Source organism: Bos mutus, chromosome 7 (assembly GCF_027580195.1).
Source record: "Bos mutus isolate GX-2022 chromosome 7, NWIPB_WYAK_1.1, whole genome shotgun sequence".
Classification (NCBI taxonomy): Eukaryota; Metazoa; Chordata; class Mammalia; order Artiodactyla; family Bovidae; genus Bos; species Bos mutus.
In genome coordinates this window covers 65,918,654-65,945,671 of record NC_091623.1, presented here as the reverse complement: position 1 = coordinate 65,945,671, position 27,018 = coordinate 65,918,654, and the positions used below count along the sequence as shown (strand labels likewise).

At 40.4% G+C, this 27,018-nt stretch overlaps 1 protein-coding gene across 1 annotated transcript in view; it reads left to right on the top strand.

Annotated features, from left to right (window-relative positions):
• The window catches only part of CCDC192 (coiled-coil domain containing 192), a 212,291-nt gene that overhangs the window by 135,411 nt on the left and 49,862 nt on the right, over positions 1 to 27,018 (top strand). Inside the window, exon 5 of the mRNA XM_070374845.1 lies at positions 11,774 to 11,906. Coding sequence (XP_070230946.1) covers positions 11,774 to 11,906 — 133 coding nt within the window. The remainder of the gene's footprint in view (positions 1 to 11,773; positions 11,907 to 27,018) is intronic.

Below are 27,018 nucleotides of genomic sequence, written 5' to 3'. Positions count from 1 at the left end.
AGCTGGGGGGGAATCAGATTCAGTCCAGGGTGTCACAAGAATGCATTTCTGGGGCCATGACATTTCCAGATCTCGTGATCTTCCGTGAAGCCAATGTTGTCCTCACTATTACTAAGGATGACCCGGAAGTTCAAGTCTAAAGGAGCATTGATCAAATATGGCTCCTGTGGGTTTTTCTGGGTCAGGACCAGAATAGACAACTCACCATTTGTCTAACTTGAGAAATCTTAACCTGTTGCTGATGAACATCTCATCTGATTATCCCTAAATCTTACAATCAATCTCAGACTCTGGAAAGTGTGACACCACAAGTTTCTACAAAAAGATGAGGCAAGTAGCTTTAAGCCCAGTTCACCCATTCCCCTCCCTATTCATTATCCTTATCTATCTCACAGACAAGGGTGTGTTGATGGGAACAGGCTTAGAGGTCTACCAGACAGGACTCCAAGACTAAGACTACTTAGACTCCCGTTTGGAAGTTTAGATTCATGTGCTATCTTTTCACTGCTAGCTTTCTTAATGGAATTAGAGGAAGTACCTTGCTAGAGAGTGAAATGAGAGAGACAAACTCTTGAGTCCAACAAAACCAAGGAACAGTCTGTATCTGATGACTTGTCTTACAGCAGAGACATTTGTCTAAACTTGTTAAAGTATGCAGTCTGAAACTTGCAAATATCTACATAGCAAAAGTTCCCATCACTGCCACACCTTCCCCCAGAACCCCCGCCTTGAGTCTTTGCATAATTATTCACAGTGCCTCTTTCAGTGGGTTATGCCTTTGCAACATCATGTTGCATGCATAAAAGTTAATTCATATACATCAGATTCTGAAATTAAACTTTTGTTTTAAGTACTATTGAAAGTAACTATACATGAATCCAAATAGCCTATCTCACCGTCTATGACATGTGGCCTCATGACATGAACGAGATAGCTTTTCTAAATAATAGAGGACAAGGCCAAAAAAGTTTAACTAAAATTACAGCTAGAATATAAGGAGTGAAACTAAATTTAGGTTACAAATATTGCCTAATGTTTCCCCAAATGCTCAATCACCTTCATAGAGCAGGACTGACACCTTTAGTATGGAAGTTTTCTGGTGTGGCAAACCACTGCTATTTCTTGGGGGTCTTCTTTAAAGGTTTATGAGATAGGTTGCCCTTGTGGTCAAGAACAGAAACTGCACAAAAACCCGAAGGGAGAAACTAAGCTGATGATCTCAGATTGAAAAGTTTTAGCTAGAGAAAGCAAAGAAAACTTCTGTTGCAGTATTGGAAGCATGGGTTTTCTTGTCATCAAATACACAGACTACAATGTCACCAATACTAGATAAAAGGTCATCTATCACCCATGCATCATCAGTACACATTCACAAGATATCAAGAATATGAACAGAATTGAGGAGGGGACTGTAAAATGTCTTTGCAAAGATACCCTCAAAGTGACCTTGCATTGCAGCTCTTGGACAAATGAACTCCAAAGCACTTCAGTTTTGATCGCTGGGTTATATCTACAGTTATCAAGATAGTATGTTTGAAATTTATTTGAGTATCAACTGTTTAGGGACTTCCCTGGTGGTCCAGTGGATAAGACTCCATACTTCTAGTGTGGGGGACACAGGTTCAATCCCTAGTCAGGTAACTAAGATTCCCCATGCCACACAGTGTGGCCAAAAAAAAAAAAAAAAATCTTATCCCAACATTCCTATATTAAGCTGGCTCAAAATACCCAACTCCTCAAATGGTCTTCAAACCAGTCTTTACCATATTATTGCTCTTCCCCATGGCTCAGCAGGTAAAGAATCTGCCTGCAATGCAGGAGACACAGGAGACATGGGTTCAATCCCTGAGTCAAGAAGATCTCTTGGAGAAGGAAATGGCAACCCACTTCAGTATTCTTGCCCGGGAAAACCCATAGACAGAGGAGCCTGGCGGGCTACAGTCCAAAGGGTCACAAAGAGTCAGACACGACTGAGCAACTGAGTATGTACATCAACTGTACATACCTACAGCCTCTTGAGGAACTCGATTTTTCTAACTGAAGGCTAGGACACAATTTTAGTGACTCCTGGTATCCTCTTTGAGTTTGTTTTACATGTGATTTCCTCTTTATTATCGTGGATAGCTAAGAAGGAACTGAGAAGAGGAAAATCAAGAAAAGAGAATGCTCAGGGAGCAATAATTACTGAACTATTAGACGCTGCCTGAGGTTTTAGATGAAACCTTTTGCTGCTGCTGCTACTAAGTCGCTTCAGTCATGTCCAACTCTGTGCAACCCCAGAGATGGCAGCCCACCAGGCTCCCCTGTCCCTAGGACTCTCCAGGCAAGAACACTGGAGTGGGTTGCCATTTCCTTCTCCAATGCATGAAAGTGAAAAGTCAAAGTGAAGTTGCTCAGTCGTGTCTGACTCTTAGTGACCTCATGAACTGCAACCTCCCAGGCTCCTCCATCCATGGGATTTTCCAGGCAAGAGTACTGGAGTGGGGTGCAATTACAATGAGACCTTTTAGGTCTCAGCAAATGTGAATGAAGATCATTGATTCTGTTGTCACTTCCTAACAACTGCTTCATTAATTTATTCTCTCCACTTGAATTTGTATTGTTTGACCAATTTAACATTCAAGAGAATCTTCCATTTCAAGTGAAAGAGTGGAAAAGACAAACCACGACTTGTGCTAGGAGTCAAGCTCAATGCTTTAATTCCTGGTGATTTCTCCATATGCATTTACATGCGCATAGTCAAATTAACTGTCAAACGTGGCTTGCAATAAGCCTCACTGGAAATTTTAGATTTTCTTTGGGAGAAACTTGACTTCAGATTCTTACTGTTTATGAAATTATTTTTGTTTCCAGACATAAACCAGATTAAACCAATTTAAAAATTAAAGACTAGACAAATTGCTTATTTAATTGCACCCATAGAATATTCAACCAATAGATATCACTATAAAGCCCTTGCTTGATAATTCACTGACAAGGATCACCATCTCAGAGGTTCTACTTATAAAGAATGAAGATCCTAAAATAATCATAGCACTGTCAATACAATGCCACTCAGCAATTTACAAACATTCACCCATACACTTACTTTTAACATTATAAATATTACTACATTTTTATATGAGGTCAAATCCACTTCACCTTAAATTTCTGCTGTAAAGCTGTTTTAATTTTGCATTAAGAAAGCCACAGCTTTTTAAAACATTGTATTTTATGGGGAGAAAATACACATCACACAGAACTTCCTACTGTGGTGTGTTCTCTAATTTCTCTTAAACATTGTATAAAGTTATTTCATGTTATATGAGAATCATTTCTCCTCTTATGATAATTTCATTTGCTCTACTTAGATTTCCTTATGATGTGTTAAGTTGTCCTCACGGAGCCTATATTCCCTGTAATTTCACCACTCTTAGAGAAGAGTGGGGTTTCTGAAAGAAAGAGATGTTTCTTGGGAAGGTTAACTTAATTAGGTTCTTTACCACACAGAAAAACCCTTCAAGATGATATAAGCAATTTGGTGCTTCAGGATCTTAATTTTCTAGTCCACAAACACAGGCCTTTGCATTATGATTCAAGATAAGTCACAGATGGCCAATAGCTACCAATTTTTTTCCCAGAAGGCAGCTTTAGTCAATTCAAAAGGAGTGCTGAGCACTAGAAAATGAAACACGTATCTGCCCAATTACAAAGTCACTGCAGAGAAAAAGCTCTTCATTATTTTTATAATCATGTTGGAGGAGATTCGCAGCACTGTCATAAAGCAGATATAGGAATTCTTTTCCACCACCTGTATTCTCTGTCCCCTGGCTTCTGTGGTCTTCCATTACGCCTCTTTGCCAATGCTACCAACACTTGTAGAGGTGGGGCTGACAAGCCGAAATTGCTTCACATACAGCTTTGGCCCCTTGGGCTTTCTCTGTCACCAAAGAGGGCTGGACTGAAACACAGCTTCCTAGCAGGCTCTGTTCGGTGTGACGATGCACTTTTCCCTCTGTTCTCAGGGTGTGATTTCGGATGGTAAGGCCCAAAAGTAGATTTGGCTTGAGCAAGCGCTGGCTACTTTTTCTTTTCATGATATCTACTGAACGCTCAATTTTGTTCTGTGCTGTGCTCAGCTAATGAAAACTTATTTATTGCACTGTAGGTTCTTCCTCAAAAATCTCAGTTGTCAGCCTGATTAATGTTTACTGGTAAGACTGTCGAGGCAGGGTTAGGCTCACATAAAGAAAGAATGTACAAGCAGTACTCGTTAATTTCAGAAATGGATTTGTTTGACTGAGTACAGATAGCCTGATGCTATATGAAAGCAAGTTGATTGGTCTAGCTTATTTCTTTGAAGTTAGCAGGATCTCAAGCACCTAAAAATTCTTCCTATCAAATGTAACTCTCATATCATATACAATTACCCTCATATATCATGTAAAATGGCAAGATTCCAGTACTTCGTGTTTCTGTATAAAGAGGCTTTTAAGGGAAAGTTGCCTATATAATGGACTTCCCTGGTGGCTCAGACGGTAAAGCATCTGTCTACAGTGTGGGAGACCTGGGTTCGATCCCTGGGTCAGGAAGATCCCCTGGAGAAGGAAATGGCACCCCACTCCAGTACTTGCCTGGAAAAATCCCATGGACAGAGGAGCCTGGTAGGCTACAGTCCATGGGGTCGAAAAGAGTCGGACTCGACTGAGCGCCTTCACTTTCACTTTGCCTATACAATGACTGCTATTTTTGACAGTGGACCTTAGGACTTGGGGATCTTGGTTACTGTTCCAGGTTCCGATCATGCACCCAATTCCCTGGCCCTTCAGCTTTTACAGCCAAAAAAAAAAAAAAAAAATTCATGATAGAGTAGGAAAAACCACTGAGATGGAAAGTGCGAAAACCTGGCCTGGAGTCTTGATTTTTTCTATTTTATTAGCTGTGACTTTGGGCAAATTATGTCCTTTGACTCTGCTTCTACTTATGTAATTCTAAAATGCTAGAAGTGGGTCATTTGTTTTCAACTATTGCACCCAAATCTGTCATCTAAGTTTCAGTGATTCTACCTGATTTCCTTAATTGTACTGAGGGTGAGCCAATGGCTCAAATCTTCATGATCAGAAGTTAGACACTTCTCACTTTAAGAAATTCTAAGAGTTAGAATGGGCATCCTTGTCTTGTTCCTGATTTTAGAGGAAAGGCTTTCAGCTTTTCACCATTGAGTATGATGTCATCTGTGAGTTTGTCATAAATGGCCTTTATTATGTTGAGATATGTTCCATCTGAAACCACTTGGAGGAAAGCTTTTATCATGAATGAATGTTATATTTTGCTGAATACTTTTCTGTGTCTATTGAGATGATCTTGTGATTTTTATCCTTCCTTTTGTTAATGTGGTGTATTACACTGATTGACTTGCAAATTTGGAACCATCCTTGCATTTCTGGAATAAATCCCACTTGATCATGGTGTCATATTATATAGGTGATCAGTAAGTGTTAGCTTTTCTCTGGCACATTCTCAACAATGACCTTTAAACCACAGGAAGCATAGCTTACTATCTTTTAGGGAAACAAATCCCAACTTTTGGATAATTTTATTGTTAAAAATTTCTACCTTATCATTGGAATTTATGCCAAGATAAAGTTTTTCTCTATTTGGTATTTATTTTTACCTTCTCTTACATAAACACTTATTCCAGCATTTCTAGAAACTAGGACATCTACTGGCAAATTCCATCTCTGTCTCTAGTAATTTTTTTAGAGGGAAAGAAATGAGACTTGGCTAAAACTGTAGGTAAACTCTTCCCCAGTAGTGAGTCAAGATTTTTGTCTAATTACTGGGGTTTTGTTTTCTTTTTATTAGAAATTCCAAACCCTCTGGGTATGGGAAGCAAAATTAAAATGTATTCCTAAGCATGTTGTAACATAAAATAAGCTACTTAGAAAGGAAGGATACTGCAAAGAACTGAAAAGTATCAGCTATGATTTCTGATGTCTGACTCTCCTGACTTTTTATAAAGGTGGTCACGTGGGGCCTGGCTCTTGGTCAAGGTTGTAATGATGCCTAAGGGTTTGTGCATAAGCTAGTTCCCCTGCAAATGAAATAAGACTAAATTACACTTTGCATTTGTGATTTATCTTTCATTAAAAGTATTTTGTAAGAAAGATTCATCTGATTCACCCTTTGTCACTTCAGATAAATCAACAGAACATAATGATCACAATCTTCAGGGTCAATTTAGGATACACTGATGAGAATCACTAGGAGGGCTAAGAACAACATCCAACACAGATAGTCCTTAGTAGGGTTCATCAAGGAGAAGGCAATGGCACCCCACTCCAGTACTGTTGCCCGGAAAATCCCGTGGATGGAGGAGCCTGGTAGGCTGCAGTCCATGGGGTCGCTAAGAGTCAGACACAACTAAGCAACTTCACTTTCACTTTCCACTTTCATGCATTGGAGAAGGAAATGGCAACCCACTCCAGTGTTCTTGCCTGGAGAATCCCATGGACGGAGAAGCCTGGTAGGCTGCAGTCCATGGGGTCGTGCAGAGTCAGACACCACTGAAGCGATTTAGCAGCAGCAGCAGCAGCAGCAGCGTTCATCAAATCTTTCCTTTATTTCACAAGGTTCTCAAAAGATACCATGGCAACCCATGCTATAAAGGCCTTGCCATCACACTTCAGTGCTACTCTTTTATTACCAAGTCTGTTATATTGCCTTTCTTCTTCTACTCACTGTGACTATCTAAGGTCACCTTTACAAACCTAACAAATTAATGGTGCTCCTGATAAGTGAAGCTTCATGTTAGCATTGAAAAGGAAAATCAGCATCTGGAATCAAAAGACCTTGGTTCTAGTCAATTTAGCTATTTCCTTACTAAGAGGGCATGATTAGCTTTACTCAAGCTCTCTGAGACCTCAGCTTTCTCACCTACAAAACAGAGACACTAATACAGATGACAATTAGGTTTCATCAATGAGCAGTGCTGTTGGAAGTGCAGGTTAAGGATTAAGAAGCCATATATGCAACCCAGTGTGAAAGAATCCCCAAGTCAAAGGCTTGCCATAGAGTAGGAAGAAACATACATGGCACATATTTATCACTCTTGAACTTTTAAAATACTCACCTGAGGAAGTATAAATACAAAACAAAACAAGAGATGTGAAATTGATTTTTAAACTGAGTTATATCCAAATGCTACTATCATTTTTAATAGTTGCATTCTTAATGATGGGTTATTAGAAGAGAAATGAAAAGAGAAACCTACCTATACCTTCTGCATTCAGATCATTCTCTTATATGTTCTTGGTAGCAAGCATTTTATTAGTGGCCACCTGAAGATAAAGCCCATCTGTTACATCTGCTCTCTAAGTGAATAAAGGTGGGTTGGATGGGGTAGATTTCAAAGTGGGAAGAAGCTATGCTCTGGCAGGCCCAAAACAGAGATTCCATGGGAAGCAACAGGTCAGGCTTTAAAGTACCCTCATATCTTTCCAGGAAGGCAGCCACCTACTATACCTAGGCATCAGGCCAGCTCTGGCAGGAGATTGGATCAAAGCTATTTGCGTGTCTGTTTCAGGGCATTAAGTTTTGTCTACCCACACAAGGTGAGGAAGAGATCAATGCAATCATGCAGAAAACTTAATTTAGAGGAAGAAAAAGGAAGAGAAGAAAGACAAGACACAAGTCTTGCTTTCACAGAAGTATATTTTTTGTAAAGTGTGACAGAGTCATCTTTAGAGAAGATCCTTAGCATTTTAGTGGCTAGTTTAGACTATCCTTGGTATGTTTCAAGGAATAATGACAAAAACCAGACAGACATTCCACTTCATTACAAGCATAGCATTGGGCACTGTCATCTATGTGCTGTGTCATTTAATCCCCACCAACTCTGTGAAATGGCATCTAAGGTCTGGCGATGTCATGTCTGGCCTAATTTCTCATGGCCAAGAATTGACAAGGTCCAGCTTTAGAATTCAAGGCCATGATTCGAAGTGTGTGGAAAGACTAAGAAATTTTAAACCGTGCTGGCAACTCTGTGTTGTAACTCTTCTATAAATAGTTCCCTGATTATCCCTAAATCCCATTGACTTGGTATAATGTAAGCTATTCAGCAATGTGATATGGATAAATATTTCCTTTTCAAAACACTGCACAAATACATGATTTCCTCCCTCTGTCCACCCTGTAGGAGAAGTAGGAAAAGAGCAAGGTAATAGGAATTTATCTCTAAGCTATAAAGCCTTCCTATCCTTTCAGTAATCACCGAGGGGAGCTCCTAGTTACTAGGGAGACCATAACAGAGTGTAGTAGATTCAAGTACAACACTTGGGTTGCCTGGCTAGAGAATGCCAAAAAAGCAAAGGAAAATATTATTGTTACTGAAATCATTTGATGTCTATGACTAATAAAAAACATGTTGGCAAACTGAATTTTCAGAAATGCCCAAAGGGCTTAGTTCAAGCTGTGAATTAATAGCATACAGTAGTTCTGTCTGGATAAAAGAAAAAAAGACAACAACGCTAAACCATTTTAAAATTTATCTGAATAACCAAAAGATTCCACTAGAAATCTTAAGCAACCAATCTGGGTCCTTTATTCAACTTTTAATTGAAATTCCCTCTTCCCTTTCTTTTACAGCTAAATAATAATGTTACATGTTTTGAGTCACATAATTCTTGAATTCTGGGGGACCCACCAGCCTTCTTGGCCTTCTTAACCAACATCTCACAAATACCACAATTATCTCTTAAGTGTCCCTGACAGCTGTATTCACCTTAGAGACTTACGCAGGCTGAGGTGTCCATTCATCCAAGTGCTGTGCCCCAGGAGGACTGGTGGCAGCTAGGGGCAGATGGAGCTGGGGCTGAGTCAGACCTCCAATTACCTCTTGACCCAGGCCCCAGAGGTTACCATGGGCCTGCCTGAAGATGTTCATCCTGATTCTGCTTGATCGTGCCCAGAGCAGGAGGCCTTTGCTAGAACATATCCTATCTTGCTATGGATATAAGCTCTAACTGTTGGAGGGTGCTTTCTCATGCTGTGCCAAAATCTGCCTGCTCATGTTTTCTATCCATTGTTCCATACACTATCTCTGGAACAATACTGTTTGACTCAACTTCCTCTTGTCTTGAATAGCCCCTTAGATAACTGAAGTCAACCATCATAATTCCCTGATATACGGTCTTCTCCAAACTAAATATCCTCAGTTTCTTTCTCAGATCATAAGGCAAATATATAGACATTATAACAATAATAAGAGACAGAAAATATATAATCATCATAAGAGAACAACAAAAAGGTGGTCTGGAAATGAATTTTTTTTTTTAAAGAGTTGTCTAACTGGAAAACTGAAAATTTTAAGTGATTTTGAGGAGAACTGTCTCTTTTCACTGAGTTCCTGCATGCTGTCCATCAGGCCATCCCGTCAGAATGGAAATGTAGCTTGCCAAAGCTTTTTCTTGGTGACACCATACCAGCTCCTAGTGATCAGCCATCAGTTCTCACTAACTTGCATTTATTTTTGCTTTGTTTATTTAGTGTCAATGCCCACTTTGAGAAAAGTTTCTGGAAGGATACTTATCTGCCTATGAATAGTTGTGACATAATTTCAGAATTTGAATACCATCTATTAAGAATTAAGGGAGGGATAATGTAAGGAAACAGAATCCTTAGTTATTTCTCCTCCCCAAGTTTTATTATGTAAAATTCCAAGCATACAGAACAGTTGATGTAATTTTATAGTAAACACCCATATTCTTCATAGCTAGACACTACAATTGACACTGTGTTATCTTCAATTTATCACTTATCTATCAGTTTCTTGATCCATCCATCAACCCCTCTTACTTTCTTACACATTTAAGAGCACTGTAAACAGTGCTTATCAGTACACTGAATTCCTGACACTTGAGCATGTATATTATTCAGTTCTTTTTTGATACTTTCATTAGCACTCTTTTCTGAATTCCTCCTACCATTCTTTCCCTCCTTCTCTCCACTTTCTTTTCTTACAGAAAAGAAAACTTCCTTTCTACACCGTACCTCCCACTTGCCATCCCCCAAAGTTCTAAATGGTAAAAGGAAATGTGAAAGATCTGAGCAGGGAACTGGTCTTGAAGCAGCATCAGGAAAGGTCCCTCCATAGGTGTGAGCACCATAGACTTGGGAGAGTTGAGGTTCTCTGAACAAGCTGATGCAAACCAACTTACAAGGGAGGGAGGTGTAGAGCAACAAGGCAACTGAATTTACTGTGAGAAACACAGCTATCAAATACTTAGGCATCTACATTGCTTCATCAGCTTGATTTCTCCCTGAACTAAGCTGCATAATACGCAAATTATGAAGGATTTGGGTGAACAGAGTCACAGAAAGAAAGCAAGGTCTTAGTGACACGGAGCAGAGATCTTATCAGCACTTTTAACAGCTAGCCAGCACCATGTCCTACACCAAAAGGATGCTTCATAATTAGTGCATTATGAAATGAGCACATGAATGCTAACTACCCCTCTAGTAGAATGGCTGTGGCTCAGGGCACCTCTCCCCTGGACAGGCTGAGCGAACTTTGCCCACGTCCGCTCTTCTAGGGCTCTTCAATGACGTTCCAAGACTACCATTCTCCTTTGAATGATGCATTTTCTTTTATCAGTTCATATGCCATTCATTAAGCTTCCAGGAAGTCCTAATCTTGAGGTCTATGACTATCTAATCCTGTCTTTGATAAACTGATTTTATTGGCTTTACTCTCAAAACAAAGAGTGATCTCCTGCTGCTTGAGTCTACTCTTTTTAAAGATCCGGGAACACTGTCTTCCCTGATGAGCAAAAACCATTACTCTCACTATCTCAAGATTTATGTCCGATAAGAAATGTTAGCCGTTTATTTTCTGGGCTTCCTAATTACCACCAGCCCACAAAGACTTGGCAAGGTGAGCTTTTCACTGGTAAGGCAGCACCACAAAAATGCCAACACAGCACTTTTCACAACAGATTCTCTGTAATCGCAGAGAAATGCAATTTTGACAAATCAATCCATTTTGAGAACCCTAAGTGGAGTTTCCTAGTCATACAGTCTCAACGGGAATCCTTTGGTTATATAACAACTTCTTAATGTAGTTTCTTCAAAGGTTTCAATGTCATAAATCAGATTATTTTATAGTAAGGAATTCCTGTCCTTGCTATTTCAATTTCTTGAAAAATATTCTTATCCCTGACCACTTTCTCTATATAGATACCATAGTAAATATCTATAAACATCAATATTTCATGGAAATGCTTTAGAGTTTATTTGGATGCAAACTCTAAGGTGAAAATGACAAGAGAATCAAGGCTATGACTATTTCCTGTGAGGCTACTTATAGACGAGGAAAAAAACAAACAAACAGATGCTTTTTGGTGTTGGCACTTCAATGGTAAAATGACTAGGAAAAAAAAATCAGGTGCTTTTCGGTGTTGGCACTTCAATGGTAAAATGCAGACTGCCAACTAGAGTTCTTTTCTAACTGCCTCTCTATATAAGCAGCCAACACACAGGTTCAGATCCAGATAAAAACCCTTCAGTAGGGTGAAAGATACTATGATGCAGAGAGCAGACTTTTACTGTTGGTGGTTTCAGTGCTCTGACAGGACAGCATGGACCTCAAACAGGACTTGGTCTAGGTGAACACGGAGCTCTTTCTTTTAGCTGGCCTTTAAAGGCTACGTTTGTTCAGACATCATTAGTTCTTTTTCTTCCTTTGATGCATCTGTCTCTAGTGATGGAAACTGTGTTTTTTTTTTTTTTTTTAAAGAAACTAAAGCACAAAAGGAAACTGAAAAAGCTACAGACTGATTTGGCAACAGCTAAGCAAGATGCTGCCATCACAGTCCTGGAACTCAATGAGAAGATCAAGACTCTATGTGAAGGAAAGCTAGCCCCTAGAGGTCAGTATTACCACGTGACAGTTACACACCGGCCCTGGGCCCTGGGTGATGCATATAGCTTCCCGGCAACAAAGCAGAGAGCAAGGCCACAGTGCCAGGCAGCGCACTGGGCCAGCTGCATGCTGGCCGGGCCTGATCTCCATTCTGCTTGATTAGAGACATACACAAACTGCGAGCTCCAGGCGGGGTGTGCTTCCGCTGTGAGAAAAGCAGGGAATGAATAAGCAGTTCCTTCAAGGAAAGTCTCTGGGGGCTGAAGAATAGAGTGAGACATCTGATCAGTGTCTTGCTGGGTGGCAGTGAGGAAAACACAGGGCCCAGGGAGGAAGACCGGAGGCTCCCAGGGGTGGGTCTCTGAAGTGGGGCAAGGAGAAGGGCTTGTCTGAAAGTGTAGACAGGCTGATAGACCAAGATGGGCATGGGAAGAAAAAGAAATGTTTTAACAATAGGCTAACCAGCCAGAAATAAGCAGGGAAGATGGGCTGAGGGTGAAATCTGGGTGGTTCCGGAAAAGTTAATAGCCACTCTGGTATGGATGCTTTAAAGTCTTCTCTCAGAGATGACAAACACACTTGGAGGGGGCAGGGACCCTCAGATTGTCATCATCAGCAATAATATGAATTAACATTTGATACGACACACCAGGCATTTTGTTAAGCATCTCATGTGTATTTAATTCTCAGAATAACCTCTGAAGCAGGTATTAGTACATTTACGGATTCCACAAGAATAAGCACAAGCTACCTGGCCCCAGGTTAGATGTGTGTGGCCACGCCTGGGCAGTCACCCCAGGGTGCTTATGCAGCTTTGGTGCAGTGAGGCAATTTCTCTGCACCAAGAGCAGATCTCACTCTGCCTGGTGGATCTCCTGCAAAACTCTGGTTCCCTGGGACGAATGTCTTCCTTTGATGTGCGGCACTCTTGCAAAGCCAGGAACATGCAATTGTTCTTACTCTCACTTCCTCTATTACTCATAAATAATTATGGAAAAAGAGGAGGAACGTGGAAATAGTGGAGGAGGAGGAAGTAGGTGATGTGGTGGCTGTAGAAAGTGAGACACTCCCAGCATCCTGACAGTATGGGAAAGTGTTTAATATGAGTTTGGTTTTAATTTTCAGTTTTGAATAGCACTTTCCCTAGATGGAAATGGCATGTGACACCATCACCTTGAAACACATGGTTTTCTCTTTCCACAGAACAATATAGCTTAATTTGCTTTTACCACCATGAAACCTAAATGAGTAAAACCCATTAGAGAATATTATCCATTTAAAAGTCTTTATTCTAAGGCATCATAGCCAGATTTCAAATCAGTTGCATGATAGGAAGCTGACAATGATTGCACAGGATGCTGGAGAAAATTTTCCTGCTCATCTGAGAGAAGTTCTCAATTTCTCAACTGAACTTTGAATCTAGTGGAAAAAAGATTTTATTGCAAGTTATCTGATTCTTGTTACTCTCATTTTCACAAAAATAATGTCCTTTGCTATCTAAGGATGATTTTGTCCCTTTGATATTTTGATAGGTCAAAATTAAGATACTACTGGGTTACCAGGACTATAACAATCGTGGGGGATGTTAGAAAACATTAAATTCCACCTTTGCTTCTTTGCCCACTTTTGTCTCTGTATTTCTGTCTAAAGCAGGGGAAAATTACCTGTGCAGGAAAAAAAACAAAAAACCTAAAGTATTATGAATAGATATAAATTTAAATAAAGTCAAGTATTCCAAGGTTAATTATGGATGAAAGTACTGACTCCCTATAAAACCTATGTATTGCTTTTCTTATATGTTGGAGAAACTGGTTCAGTAGATAGACATACAGCCTGAAGCTCTTAAACCATATATTTGCACAGTCTTACTCTCCTATGGGTTCCAAACAGCCTAACCCTGTGCCCAGGAAATTATTATCAAGGCTCTTGTGGCCCCAGAGTAACATGAGCTCTTATTCTCAGAGACTTTGGTCACCTTGCCCTACCTCTCAACTGATTTGAAAGTAATGTCTGAAAAGATGTAGGTAACTTTAACACACAATGGCTCCCATTTAACCACAAACAATTAGGGTTGACCCACCTCCCACACACATTCCTTGACCAGAACACCACTCCTTTCCTGCTTACTCTTGTGTCCTTTAATAAAATGATAGTTTTTGGTTTTCAGACCTCTGTTTGCAAATGACAGATACCCTCAACCATAACAGTTTATGATTGGGTGATTATAAGAAAGGGTGATTTCCTGGCACAAACACAGACAAACTAAGAAAGGGCATGCTCAGCCTTAGAGTCTCATAGATTCAGGGACTCAAATCCCATCAGGGAACTCTGTGTCTCTCTGCTTCTCTCTGCAGTGAGACTTTCATTTCCTCAAGAGGGATGTCAGGAGACACTGAAAACATAGCCACAACAACCAAGGGCTGCCCTACTTATTTCTTCTCCAGAGAAGAAGAAAAAAATGTGTTTTCCTACCAGCTTTAGTTAGGAAAAGTATGAGAAGGTACCTTGTCTTGGCTTGGGTTGGGTGCTTATTCGAGCCCATGAGTTTATCTTTGTAGCTGGAGGTGGGGAAAGTATGGTTGGACAAGCTTGGTTATGCACCAACCATTGGATGAAGGGGCAGAAGGCACTAAGGGTGGGATGGGAGGATGTTGTGACTGGTGGATCCCAGAAGTACAGGACTGGACTGGGAGAAGACACTGGGTCACTGTCTTACAGGAAGGGCTAGCCTGTTGCAGGAAAGAAACATGTCCAACCTCCTCTCAGCTAGTGATCAAGCTAAAATATCATAAAATGCTTAACAAATCACCCATCCATGAGTATTTGCACTTTTTAAGTGGATTCTTCTTGATGAACAAAAGACCTTCATGACCCAAGAAATTAATGTCCAATGGTAAAACTTCAGACTCCATAATAGAGTGAACCACTTTGGGAAAGGAGACTCCTTGCAGCCTCCATCATGTGACATCGTAGTTGCCAACTCTGAAGTTCAGTTTTATGGTAACAAGTGAAATTGCAAGAGGGGAAAAAGGGACTCAAATCAGGACTTTAGTCCCTGATTCTAAATTACATGTTATCTGCATTAACACAAAGCTACTTCTCTTAGTTACAAGCCAGTGCCTACAGTTATAATGAGCAGATTAATGAGATGGGTTCAAATAAATTACAATCTCTTTCTATGCAAATGTGCACAATTTTTCAGTTTGGTTCATTTTCTAAGTAAGACTATATAAAAGGTTGCCATTCAACTCTTCTGATCAGAGGAATACCCTAGAATACTAGGGATACTTTTAAGCATGTTCAAATTGATGGAGCAGTGAGCTACCAAACTTTTTTTTTAAACACATAAACACATAAAAATGATTTCACTGGTTTCATACTTAAATAACCTCCAAGGAAATAAATGATTTAAGTCAGTGGAAAGTTCAACTGAAAAGAAAAACACCTTTATTATAAAACTGGCACAGCAGGAAACTTACTTACCGTCTGAGTATTGCTTGTTGATTTTCACTCTGTGCAAATAATCACAGTCCAGGGCTGATTCCTTGCCTCTTTCCCACAGCTGGCACCTGAAGTGCTTACAGTTTAATTTACTCACAGAATTCAGTGAAATGCCTATTGTACCCATTCAAAGCTTGAGTCCATCTTTTGGTAAACATTAGTATGCAGAAATCTAAGGCTATATTTCAAGTCAATCTGCTTCCTTTGGTTTTGGAGCAGAAAATTACTTTGTAAAGGACGTGAGTGAGTTGAGTCCTGGCACATTAGCATCAAGTTACCTGCTATGATGAAAGCTTGAATCCTTGACCAGAACATTCAGGACCTGGTTAGTAGATTTCAAGCTAGCACACTAAAGGGAATGCACTCCTCTGGATTTTTTTCCCTTTTAATTATTTTCTCTTAATATGCACAGCTGGTATATCAAATAACGTGTGTCTCTATCCCACAGGCAAGTTCCCAATGTCCCACTGAAAGCCGTGTCAACGTTAAGTCATTTCTTGGTTTTACTCTCATTAAGAAGACACTCTCCCAAACCAAACATCATATATTAATGCATATATGTGGAATGTAGAAAGTTGGTATAGATGATCTTATTTGCAAAATAGAAGAGACAAAGACGTGGAGAACAAATGCACGGACCCCAAGCGGGAAGTGTGAGGGTGGTAGGATGAGTTGGGATATTTGGATTGACATATATACACTATGTTTAAAGCTGAGAACCTGCTGCACAGCTCAGGGAACTCTACTCAGTGCTCTGTGGTGTCCTAGTGGGAAATAAATGCAAAAAGAGAGGGGGTACATGTATACATATGGCTGATTCACTTTGCTGTACTGTAGAAACTAATACAACATCGTAAGACAACTATACTGCAATGAAAATTAATTAATAAAAAAAGAACAAGTCAAACAAGAAGATGATGACACTCCCAGGTAGTACAGGTACATCCCAGGGCAAGCTTCTCGAGGACTCAGAGTCTGAACAGAGCCAGACACTTTTGAGGCAGGCTAGTCACAGGATTGACTTTTCAGTGACATAAAATTACCTTATGGCAGAAAGTGAAGAGGAACTAAAAGCCTCTTGATGAAAGTGAAAGTGGAGAGTGAAAAAGTTGGCTTAAAGCTCAACATTCAGAAAACAGAGATCATGGCATCCGGTCCCATCACTTCATGGGAAATACATGGGGAAACAGTGGAAACAGTGCCAGACTTTATTTTTTTGGGCTCCAAAATCACTGCAGATGGCGACTGCAGCCATGAAATTAAAAGACGCTTACTCCTTGGAAGGAAAGTTATGACCAACCTAGATAGCATATTCAAAAGCAGAGACATTACTTTGCCAATAAAGGTCCATCGGAGAAGGCAATGGCACCCCACTCCAGTACTCTTGCCTGGAAAATCCCATGAATGGAGGAGCCTGGTGGGCTGCAGTCCATGGCGTCGCTGAGGGTCGGACATGACTGAGCGACTTCACTTTCCCTTTCATTTTCATGCATTGGAGAAGGAAATGGCAACCCACTCCATTGTTCTTGCCTGGAGAATCCCAGGGACAGGGGAGCCTGGTGGGCTGCCGTCTCTGGGGTTGCACAGAGTCGGACACGACTGAAGTGACTTCGCAGCAGCAGCTAGTCAAGGCTATGGTTTTTCCTGTGGTCATGCATGGATGTGAGAGTTGGACTGTGAAGAAAGCTGATCACCGAAGAATTGATGCTTTTGAACTGTGGTGTTGGAGAAGACTCTTGAGAGTCCCTTGGACTGCAAGGAGATCCAACCAGTCCATTCTGAAGGAGATCAGCCCTAGGATTTCTTTGGAAGGAATGATGCTATAGCTGAAACTCCAGTACTTTGGCCCCCTCATGCGAAGAGTTGACTCATTGGAAAAGACTCTGATGCTGGGAGGGATTGGGGGCAGGAGGAGAAGGGGACGGCAGAGGATGAGATGGCTGGATGGCATCACTGACTCAATCGATGTGAGTCTGAGTGAACTCCGGGAGTTGGTGATGGACAGGGAGGCCTGGCGTGCTGCGATTCATGGGGTCGCAAAGAGTCAGACACAACTGAGCGACTGAACTGAACTGAACTGAAAATTACTTTTAAACACTATCTCATTAATTTTAAGAATAGGACTTGCTGTCCTATACCATCATGAAAGCCAGGAGATACATCTCTTTGACAAAACCCCAGAGCCAACTCTAACCAGCATTCTAAAGAGTATCTTTTATCATGATGTCCATCCCCAGGCACACAACCCAAACCCCCTCTCCTTTTTATTACTCCTTTCCCAAACCTTCTTGGGAGAAAAACTCCTATTGCAACTAGATGTTAAGAAAAATGGGATTTGAGGGTGATAAAAATGTTCTGGAATAAGGTAGTGACAATGCTTGCACAACACTGTCAATATAGGAGGACCACGGAATTGCACACTTGAAAACGGTTAGCATGGTGAACTTCATGTTATGAGAATTTTATCTCAGTTAGAAAAATAACATAGTGATTAAAACAATCCTTGCAAAGATGTAACACCCTGTCGAGTGTAAGTATGTTTTAATGAGAATGCTTTGGGCCTAAATAAAATCTTGCCTTGGTAGAATTCCAAGCTTTTAGAGAGCCAGTCATGTTACTATTTATTGGAGTAAGACTAGTCTTGAATAGCTGTCCATTTGTGTCTGGTTTTTTAAACAATGCAGTCCTTCTCCTCTTCTACTGTCTCTCAGCTCTCTGAAAGGCTGGTGTTCCTCAGACTAGGAATCAATTACTTGACCAACAGTTCTGCACATACTTCTTCCACCACTGAACACAGATTTTTATTTACCAGTCTACCTAGAATTTCCTAAGACAGTAACAAGGACTCTGGGTTCTCACAGTTTGAACCACTGGGACTTTGTTATAAGCTCTGCTCACCACCTGGCATCAGACTGCATGAAGCTTGGTTTGATATTTGGTCAAACACAAAAAGGCAGCCAGCACTTCCCTACTGTTGCCAAGGGTGTTACTGCCTTGCTGGAAAGGAACAAGAACTCAGGGAAACAAAAGGTGGAGATTTCCCCACCCACATAATTATCCCTACATTTGCAGAAAGAAGCTTTCTTTTAAGCACTCCTACCGAATCCTTAAAGAAGCTATTCCATGGTAGGGTATTTTACACCTAGACCAATAACCACCAGAAATTAACAGTAGGGACCATGAGAGAATACGAATAATAACTTCAAGGTGTACTTTCTAAGTGTAACAAGTCCCTCAGGATTTTTTGTATTTACCTCATGGTAATAGCTTATATTTATCTTTATAATCCCTTGTCTCATTTAGAGATTACCCATCAGGCTGCCTCTTCCTTTGTCCACTGAGTTCTTCCTGAAATGGAGCCACTTCCTGGAATAGAACCCCAAAGCCAAAGCCTTCTCATTGATTTCAGAAGTTCCCTCAAGGATAAACAACTTCCTAGGAGTCCCTGAAAAGCTTAGAGATCTTATTGCACAAAGATCCCTAAAGATCTTTCTTATTCTATATGTACAAATCTGGAGTGGTTCTAATTTTCAAAAGGACATTGTAGAGACCTGTAGGCCTAAAAATAACTCATGTGAAAACTAGACGTCACTCAGGACTTTGTTGGTTGCAAGTGACAGAAACCAAAATGAAACTAGTTTAACCAAAAAGAAATTTACGAGCTGCTAAGGCTGGCAGCTGGACTAGAAGAAGCACAAGCTGGAATCAAGATTGCCGGGAGAAATATCAATAACCTCAGATATGCAGATGACACCACCCTTATGGCAGAAAGTGAAGAGGAACTCAAAAGCCTCTTGATGAAAGTGAGAGTCAAAAGTGGGCTTAAAGCTCAACATTCAGAAAACGAAGATCATGGCATCTGGTCCCATCACTTCATGGGAAATACATGGGGAAACAATGTCAGACTTTATTTTTGGGGGCTCTAAAAATCACTGCAGATGGCGACTGCAGCCATGAAATCAAAAGACATTTACTCTTTGGAAGAAAAGTTATGACCAACCTAGATAGCATATTGAAAAGCAGAGACATTACTTTGCCAACAAAGGTCCGTCTAGTCAAGGCTATGGTTTTTCCAGTGGTCATGTATGGATGTGAGAGTTGGACTGTGAAGAAAGCTGATCACCGAAGAATTGATGCTTTTGAACTGTGGTGTTGGAGAAGACTCTTGTGAGTCCCTTAGACTGCAAGGAGATCCAACCAGTCCATTCTAAAGGAGATCAGCCCTGGGATTTCTTTGGAAGGACTGATGCTAAAGCTGAAACTCCAGTACTTTGGCCACCTCATGCGAAGAGTTGACTCACTGGAAAAGACTCTGATGCTGGGAGGGATTGGGGGCAGGAGGAAAAGAGGACGACAGAGGATGAGATGTCTGGACCGACTTGATGGACGTGAGTTTGAGTGAACTCTGGGAGATGGTGATGGACAGGGAGGCCTGGAGTGCTGCAATTCATGGGGTCGCAAAGAGTCGGACACGACTGAGTGACTGAACTGAACTGAACTGAACTAAAGGCTGGCAGTGAGGCTGAGCACAGAGTTTCTGGAGTCTTCTTTGACCCCATCTGACCTCTTGCAGGCACAGATCAGGAAAGATCCTCTGGCTGTCTTGACTTGTCAATCTTTAGTGAACATCAGTTTCTGCCTGCTCAGAACAACATCCCTTTCTTTTAGTAACAGGAGCATGGTTTTCCTTTGGGGAACTATGCCTCTCCTGTTCTCTGTGGTCTGTTGGGACTGTCAGTCACACTGTCCCTTTCCTACTTGACCCAGGGAAGGGCCTGTGACCAACTGAGCCAATGACACTTGCTTTTTTTTCAGGAATGTGAATCTTGAACTGAGTTGAATGAAGAAGGGCAGAAAAAAGCTAGAGTTAATTCACCCTGTAGGTCTGGCCCTGCTCCCTGAAGAAATTGTCTCTGAGCTTCTGATATTTGACAAACTTCACAAGGTTGGGTTGTTAAGCATTCCTTCAATATTTGAGAGCTTTCTCATATCCTTCCTATAAACTTCTTTTTTTGCTTAAAGCAGTCTGCTTAGGCTTATACTTGCAACCAAAGAACCTTAATTTGTACTGAACTAAAGGGAACAGAAGTCTTCCCCACTCAGTGGTAAAGAACTCACCTGCCAACACAGGAGACCTGAGTTCAATCCCTGGGTCAGGAAGATCCCCTGGAGGAGAGAATGGCAACCCACTCCAGTATTCTTGCCTGGGAAATCCCAAGGACAGAGGAGCCTGGCGGGTGACAGTCCTTGGGGTTGCAGAGTCGGACACAACTAAGCAACTAACTGATGACAAAGGGAATACAACTTATTTCTCACAGATTCGATACAGAAATCTCAAGGAAGACATGTGATTGACTATAGTTGTACCACAATGTTATCCATGCATCACCTGCTGCACCTAAGACAACAGGATTTTATCAGAGGCCACATCTGGGTCATGTGCCAAAGGTCAAGGACTAGAGGATATTACCAGAGAGAAGATGCAAAAAGTTTCTGGACAGAAAACCAAAACGAAACAACAAACCTCTCACTGTCCCCTTTAATCTATTTTAGGTAAAGTTCATAAACTTGGCGAAGATAGCCATGAACTGAAGATCAGTTTTATCTTGTGAGGAAAGTACAAAATTTCTCTTCTTTCTCTCCCTATCATTTTCAAACTGCATATTCAAGCCCTTCCTTGCAAAAAGTCTGGAAATCTATTTATTTTATAATTAACAAAGGGTAAGAAGATTCATTCTGAAATTTTTGGGTGACAGCCAGTATTTGCTAGCTATACCAGCTGTGGGAATTCAATGATGTCAAGGCCCCCTCCCTCCTTTGTTTCTGAGACTAATTTTGGAATTATACTATTATCAGGAAATGGTGCTCCCTTCCTTCTGTCTATCCCTTAGGAATAGCTTTATTATTATTATTTTTTTTTAAGTCTCCTGGCTCCTGTATCCAGAGAGTTTGGATGAAAGGGCAAGCACCAGCTAAATGTCAGACAAGGCACATGGGAATTAGAGCTTGATCAATTTCAAAGGTTTCCTAGTTAACCTTGGAAACTGTTATGATCACCAGAAGAGAATGTGCTGTTTTGGAAATACTGCTTTAAAAAGAAAGAAAGAAAGAAAACCCAGACCAGAGCGGAGAAGGAAGATACGTCCTTCCAAGAAATTAGAAATGTACAGAGAAATTTTGAGCACTCCTTTGTCAAACAAAGCAGATGGAGATTTGTCAACACAAGATGAATTGGAGAGCTTGAGGTTGCAAACAATTGTCAGTCAGCTATAGATACTGGTGCAGCTGTTCCTGCTACAAAAAACTCTTGGTGCCAAAGTAGAAAAAGTGAAAAATGTTCTCTCGTGTATTCCCCAGAAACCACAATGCTATTTTATTTAATGACTCAATGTTTCCTGATAGAAGGGTGAAGTTACAGGCCGGCTACATCAGTCATATGTATAAATTTGGAGGAATGAGGGGTGTGAGGGGAGCTTGACCTCATCAGATCAAATTTAGAAAAGATGCACAGGACCAGACTATACCAGACAGGTGGGAAACTTCTGTTTGAAGACATGGGATTTCTTTCTGGTCAGTGGGACTGTGTTAGGTTTATGTTCTTATGCATACATTAGATACCTACATGCAATGTAGTAGTCTGGAAGAATATTTGTTATTAAAGATATACTACCTTGGAACAGATTATTACCCTATTACACCTTTAATTTTTTCCAATCAAATTAAACCACAATTTGATACTGGACAAAGAACATAGAACTAAGAGAAAAGAAAGAGGTAAAGAAAGAGGAACAATATTATTCCTGATTTGTTTAATATGGATTGGATCCAGGAGAAGAGTGTTCATCATGCTGGCATACTAATCAGTGCCTACAAGATCTGAAAACACCACTGCTCTTCTGCAGATGCTTTCCTTAATCCCAGAAATGATCAGAGAATGTCCCTGTGATTTTCCAGGAAGACCTGAAGTCCTGCCGTGACAAGCTGTCATTTCAACCTGGGCAGACTGTTAGAACATCTGCCCCACAAGGATGACAGCCTTAGCATTTTACAAAGGTCCCTTTTTTTTCCTGAGCAATTTCTAGTGAATAAAGAGGGAGCCCTCTTCCTGTTTCAGGGAATTCTGAATAGAACTTGTCAAACAGAAAAGAGAAATGCTCTCAGCCACAAACAGAATTTGTATCTTCAGGAAGTGATCAATTATAACTCTGAGGCGAATCTCCGAGGTCAAGGCAATAAAAGGATGCAGGAGAGACGGTGGAGAGATACATGTATGTTTCATGCATGGATGAAAACAAGAATTCTTAGGAGTCCTCAAAGGCAGAACAAGCATTACAAGACTTGGGTCAATAGGATAAAATGTATTTCATTCTATAGAAACCTAGTATGATCTTAAAAGATCCTAAATTTATAAGGTTGTTGTTCAGTCACCCAGTCATGTCCAACTCTTTGAGACCCCCTGGACTGCAGTGTCCAGGCCTCCCTGTCCCTGGCCATCTCCCAAAGCTTGCCAAAGTTCATGTCCGTTGCATCGGTGAGGCTATCCAGCCATCTCATCCTCTGATGCCCTCTTTTCTTTCTGCTCTCAATCTTTCCCAGCATCAGGGACTTTTCCAATGAGTTGGCTATTCACACCAGATGACCAAAATACTGGAGCTTCCGCTTCAGCATCAGTCTTCAGGGTTGATTTCCCTTAAGATTGACTGGTTTGATCTCCTTCCAAGGGACTTCTAGGAATCTTCTCCAGCAACACAGTTTGAAGGCATCAATTCTTTAGCACTCTGCCTTCTTTATGGTCCAGCTCTCAGCATAGTATGTGACCACTGGGAAGACCTTAGCCTTGACTATATGAACCTTTGTCGGCAGAGACGTCTCTGCTTTTTAACACATGGTCGAAGTTTGTCATAGCCTCCCTGCCAAGAAGCAGTCGTCTTCTGATTTAATGGCTGCAACCACCATCTGCAGTGATTTTAGAGCCCAAGAAGAGGGAATCTGTCACTGCTTCCTCTTTTTCCCCCTCTACTTGCCACGAAGTGATGGAGCCAGATGCCATGATCTTATTTATTTTTAATATTTATTAGGTTATTGGATAGCAAAATTTTTATCACACTGAACTGTGTATGCCAGGATTCTGACTTCAGCTATTTAACATAGTCCCTTTCAAGCCAGAGTAACACTTTTGATAGCTCTTTAGGGTGAGTAGGTTTTTCTAACCCAAGATGAGTGCTAAGGCCTCTCATCTTATGCTATGTAGCTAACTAAATTTCTGACAAAAGATAGTTAATTTCAATATGCTTTTACTTTTTGTAATGTATGCCACAACCAGACACTATTCATTTTTATTTGTAGTTATACATAATGCTAATTAATTCATATATAACCTTTTTAAAAGATTACCTGGAGTTTTAAAAGCAGAATGCTTCTCATTTCAAAGTTTTAATGTCTTATATTTATAGCGATTGTATTATCAGAACTAAAAATCAAAACATTTATTAAAATAAAATTTACATTCATATCCCAAAATGTTTGAAACCAGGACCATACTGCTGCTGCTGCTGCTGCTAAGTTGCTTCAGTCGTGTCCGACTCTGTACGACCCCATAGACGGCAGCCCACCAGGCTCCCCCGTCCCTGGGATTCTCCAGGCAAGAACACTGGAGTGGGTTGCCATTTCCTTCTCCAATGCATGAAGGTGAAAAGAGAAAGTGAAGTCACTCAGTTGTGTCCGACTCTTAGCGACCCCATGGACTGCAGCCTACCAGGCTCCTCAGCCCATGGGATTTTCCAGGCAAGAGTACTGGAGTGGGGTACCATTGCCTTCTCCGAGGACCATATTACAGAATCCTAAATGTAGTTTCAGAATACTTATAGTTCAAATAGGATTGCATGAGAGAGTGGAAATGGCATATTTACCTAATGTTATTTGTGGATCTTAGCAGATAAGTCTTAGAATCTTAGAAATGAAGGTTAGTGGAATATAATTAATACCACAAATCCAAGAGAAATGTTGGGAGACCATGAGGGAAATATAGAGCTGACTACTCTGAAAGTAAGAATCAGTGCTTATTTTTTAAAATTGTATCATCAGAAGAGAAAATATTAGAAGCAGACCTTGCATAATCCATCTAAATTCTATAAACATTCTCAGATGCAAGTGGCTGATCTTTTCTTTTTTACAACCATAACTTTTCCGTGTAAGTTCCAAGAGTCAGTAATTAAATTTGAGAAAATTTTGAGGTTGCTTCTGATCTAAAGCCAAAGGGAAGTAATTTATTTAGGAGAAACTGGTTCTAAACAAAGATGTATATATGGGAATATTGGCAAACAGAATTAAGTACCTTCATTTCTTTGTCAATAAAGCAGCATCAAGAAGCTAAAAATTCACTTCAGAATAAATTCTTAAGGAAATTTCTAAGGCATTTCTAAGGAAATTTCTAAGGAAATGGAAACTGCTTGACGTTTTCTTTTTTCCTTCATCATCAGCATATGCTGATGATAATTTTAATTAATATTACATAAAAAGTCTTTATAGTGAAGTCGCTCAGTCGTGTCCAACTCTTTGTGACCCATGGACTGTAGCCCACCAGGCTTCTCCGTCCATAGGATTCTCTAGGCAAGAATACTGGAGTGGGTTACCATTTCCTTCTCCGGGGATCTTCCCGACCCAGGGATCGAACCCAGGTCTCCCGCATTGGAGGCAGACACTTTAACCTCTGAGTCATCAGGGAAGCTGGTCCTGCTTTAAAAACACTCCCAAAGAAAAATGAAAGACTTACTAGTCTTTTATTGTATCACTTACATCAACTTTCTTCTTGCTTAATTTAAGGCAATAAATTAATATTCTTATCCTTTTCAAAATGACTGATTTCACACATATATTTCTATTTTAGTGAAATTTTATGTATTAGTTCTGAATTTATTACATGCATCCATTAAACACATTGCTTATAAACATTAAGCAAGAGTAAAAACAAAATACTGATTGAATTTCAAATCAAGGGAGGGTTACGAACATAATATATAAAGATTATACTAGAGAGAAAAAGTCCGCATGAGACAAATGAGGTCCAAACCTAACTGAAATGTTATAGCCATGTGCAACTATTAGAAATTTCCCCCAAAGTGCCGCTCTGCTCATTTCATGAAGGCTTTGCACTAGTTATTTCCTCTTTTTAAGATACTTAAACCCCTTACCCCCTCCCGACGCTCCCCTTCTTGTCTTTTGATCCTTCTTCACAAAGTGTTTTGGGACCACTCCCATCACCACTACCATCTCCCTACCCACTCACTAGCCTTCCCATGAGTTATGCACCCATAAACTCTGTGCATACCATATCATAACATCTATTATATACATTTCTCTTTACCTTTCTTTACGGATAGGCCCAGGGGCTCCCTGAAGAGAAACAGAAATGCATTTTGTTTTTCCTTTGTATCTACAGCTTACACAGTGTCTGATACTTGATGGTCATAAAATGTTGGATGGATGGACATGGAATAAAACTTAATGGAATTCTGTCCTAGTTCTCTGTTGCTTAATATGGTCATGAACTGCTAGGCATTGGAAAAAGTTTGCTTATAAAATTAAAAATTTAAAACCAACCTGACTGGCAGATTTACCAGGAAACAGATTGTACTTTCAGATTGCCAGTAATATCTGTAGGACCACTAGCACAGCTCCTGGCTCCCTGGTAGAAGGAGACTATCACATCCAAGGACTGATTTCAAGTATTACCAGGGGACTTCCCTGGTGGGCCAGTGGTTAAGACTCCACACTTCCACTGCAGGGAGCACCGATTCAATCCATGTTTGTCGAACTAAGATCCCACATGCCATAAATTAAAAAAAAAAGTTCTGAATAAAAAGAATTGTTCTTTTTAAAAATATTCTGATTCCTCTATACCATATTTTAATAAGCTGATATTGATTTACCTCCAACTATGTTATTTTATGACTTTTCACCTTTTTAACACACACTGATGGTAAACACATATATTTAGATGGCATAAAATCTAGCACTCAGGGTTCATTTTCAAACATTATCATTAAAATGGCCCATCCTATAAAACTGAACTGAACATTGATTCCAAAGTCCTTTCTGATCTACACTCTACACGGGCTGGCCTCCCTGTCCTACTTAGCACTTTAGGCTACCACCCAGCATCCTTGTGTTGGCCAGTCTATGCCTTGAGGTACTCTAACACCGCCCATCATGCATACTACTTCCTGAACACTTCCTAACCTCCTCCGGCCCTATCAATGACCAAAAGCTTTATGATTATTTATTTGGTTCCAATATGCAAGGTGACTCTTGGGTTCTCACTCATTCTGTGCTTGATCAATATGTCCCTTGATGTACAGCTGTTGCCAAGTACCTTAAGTAATATCCTGCCTCATCCCAATTCAGCTTGTAGGATTCCCTCCCTGTAGCCTGATATTATATTCCCATCCAGTTGGTTTGGTTGCCAAAGACACCAAAATCTCTTAAGAATTTAACCTTCAGTGGTCTGGTTCAAGTCAACTGTTGCTTACTTTCACTTAGATCTTGATTACCTAATCCTGATCCTTCACAAGTGGTCATACTGGGTTGTCTTTTGTTGCTGTTGTTAACCATCTCAGTGC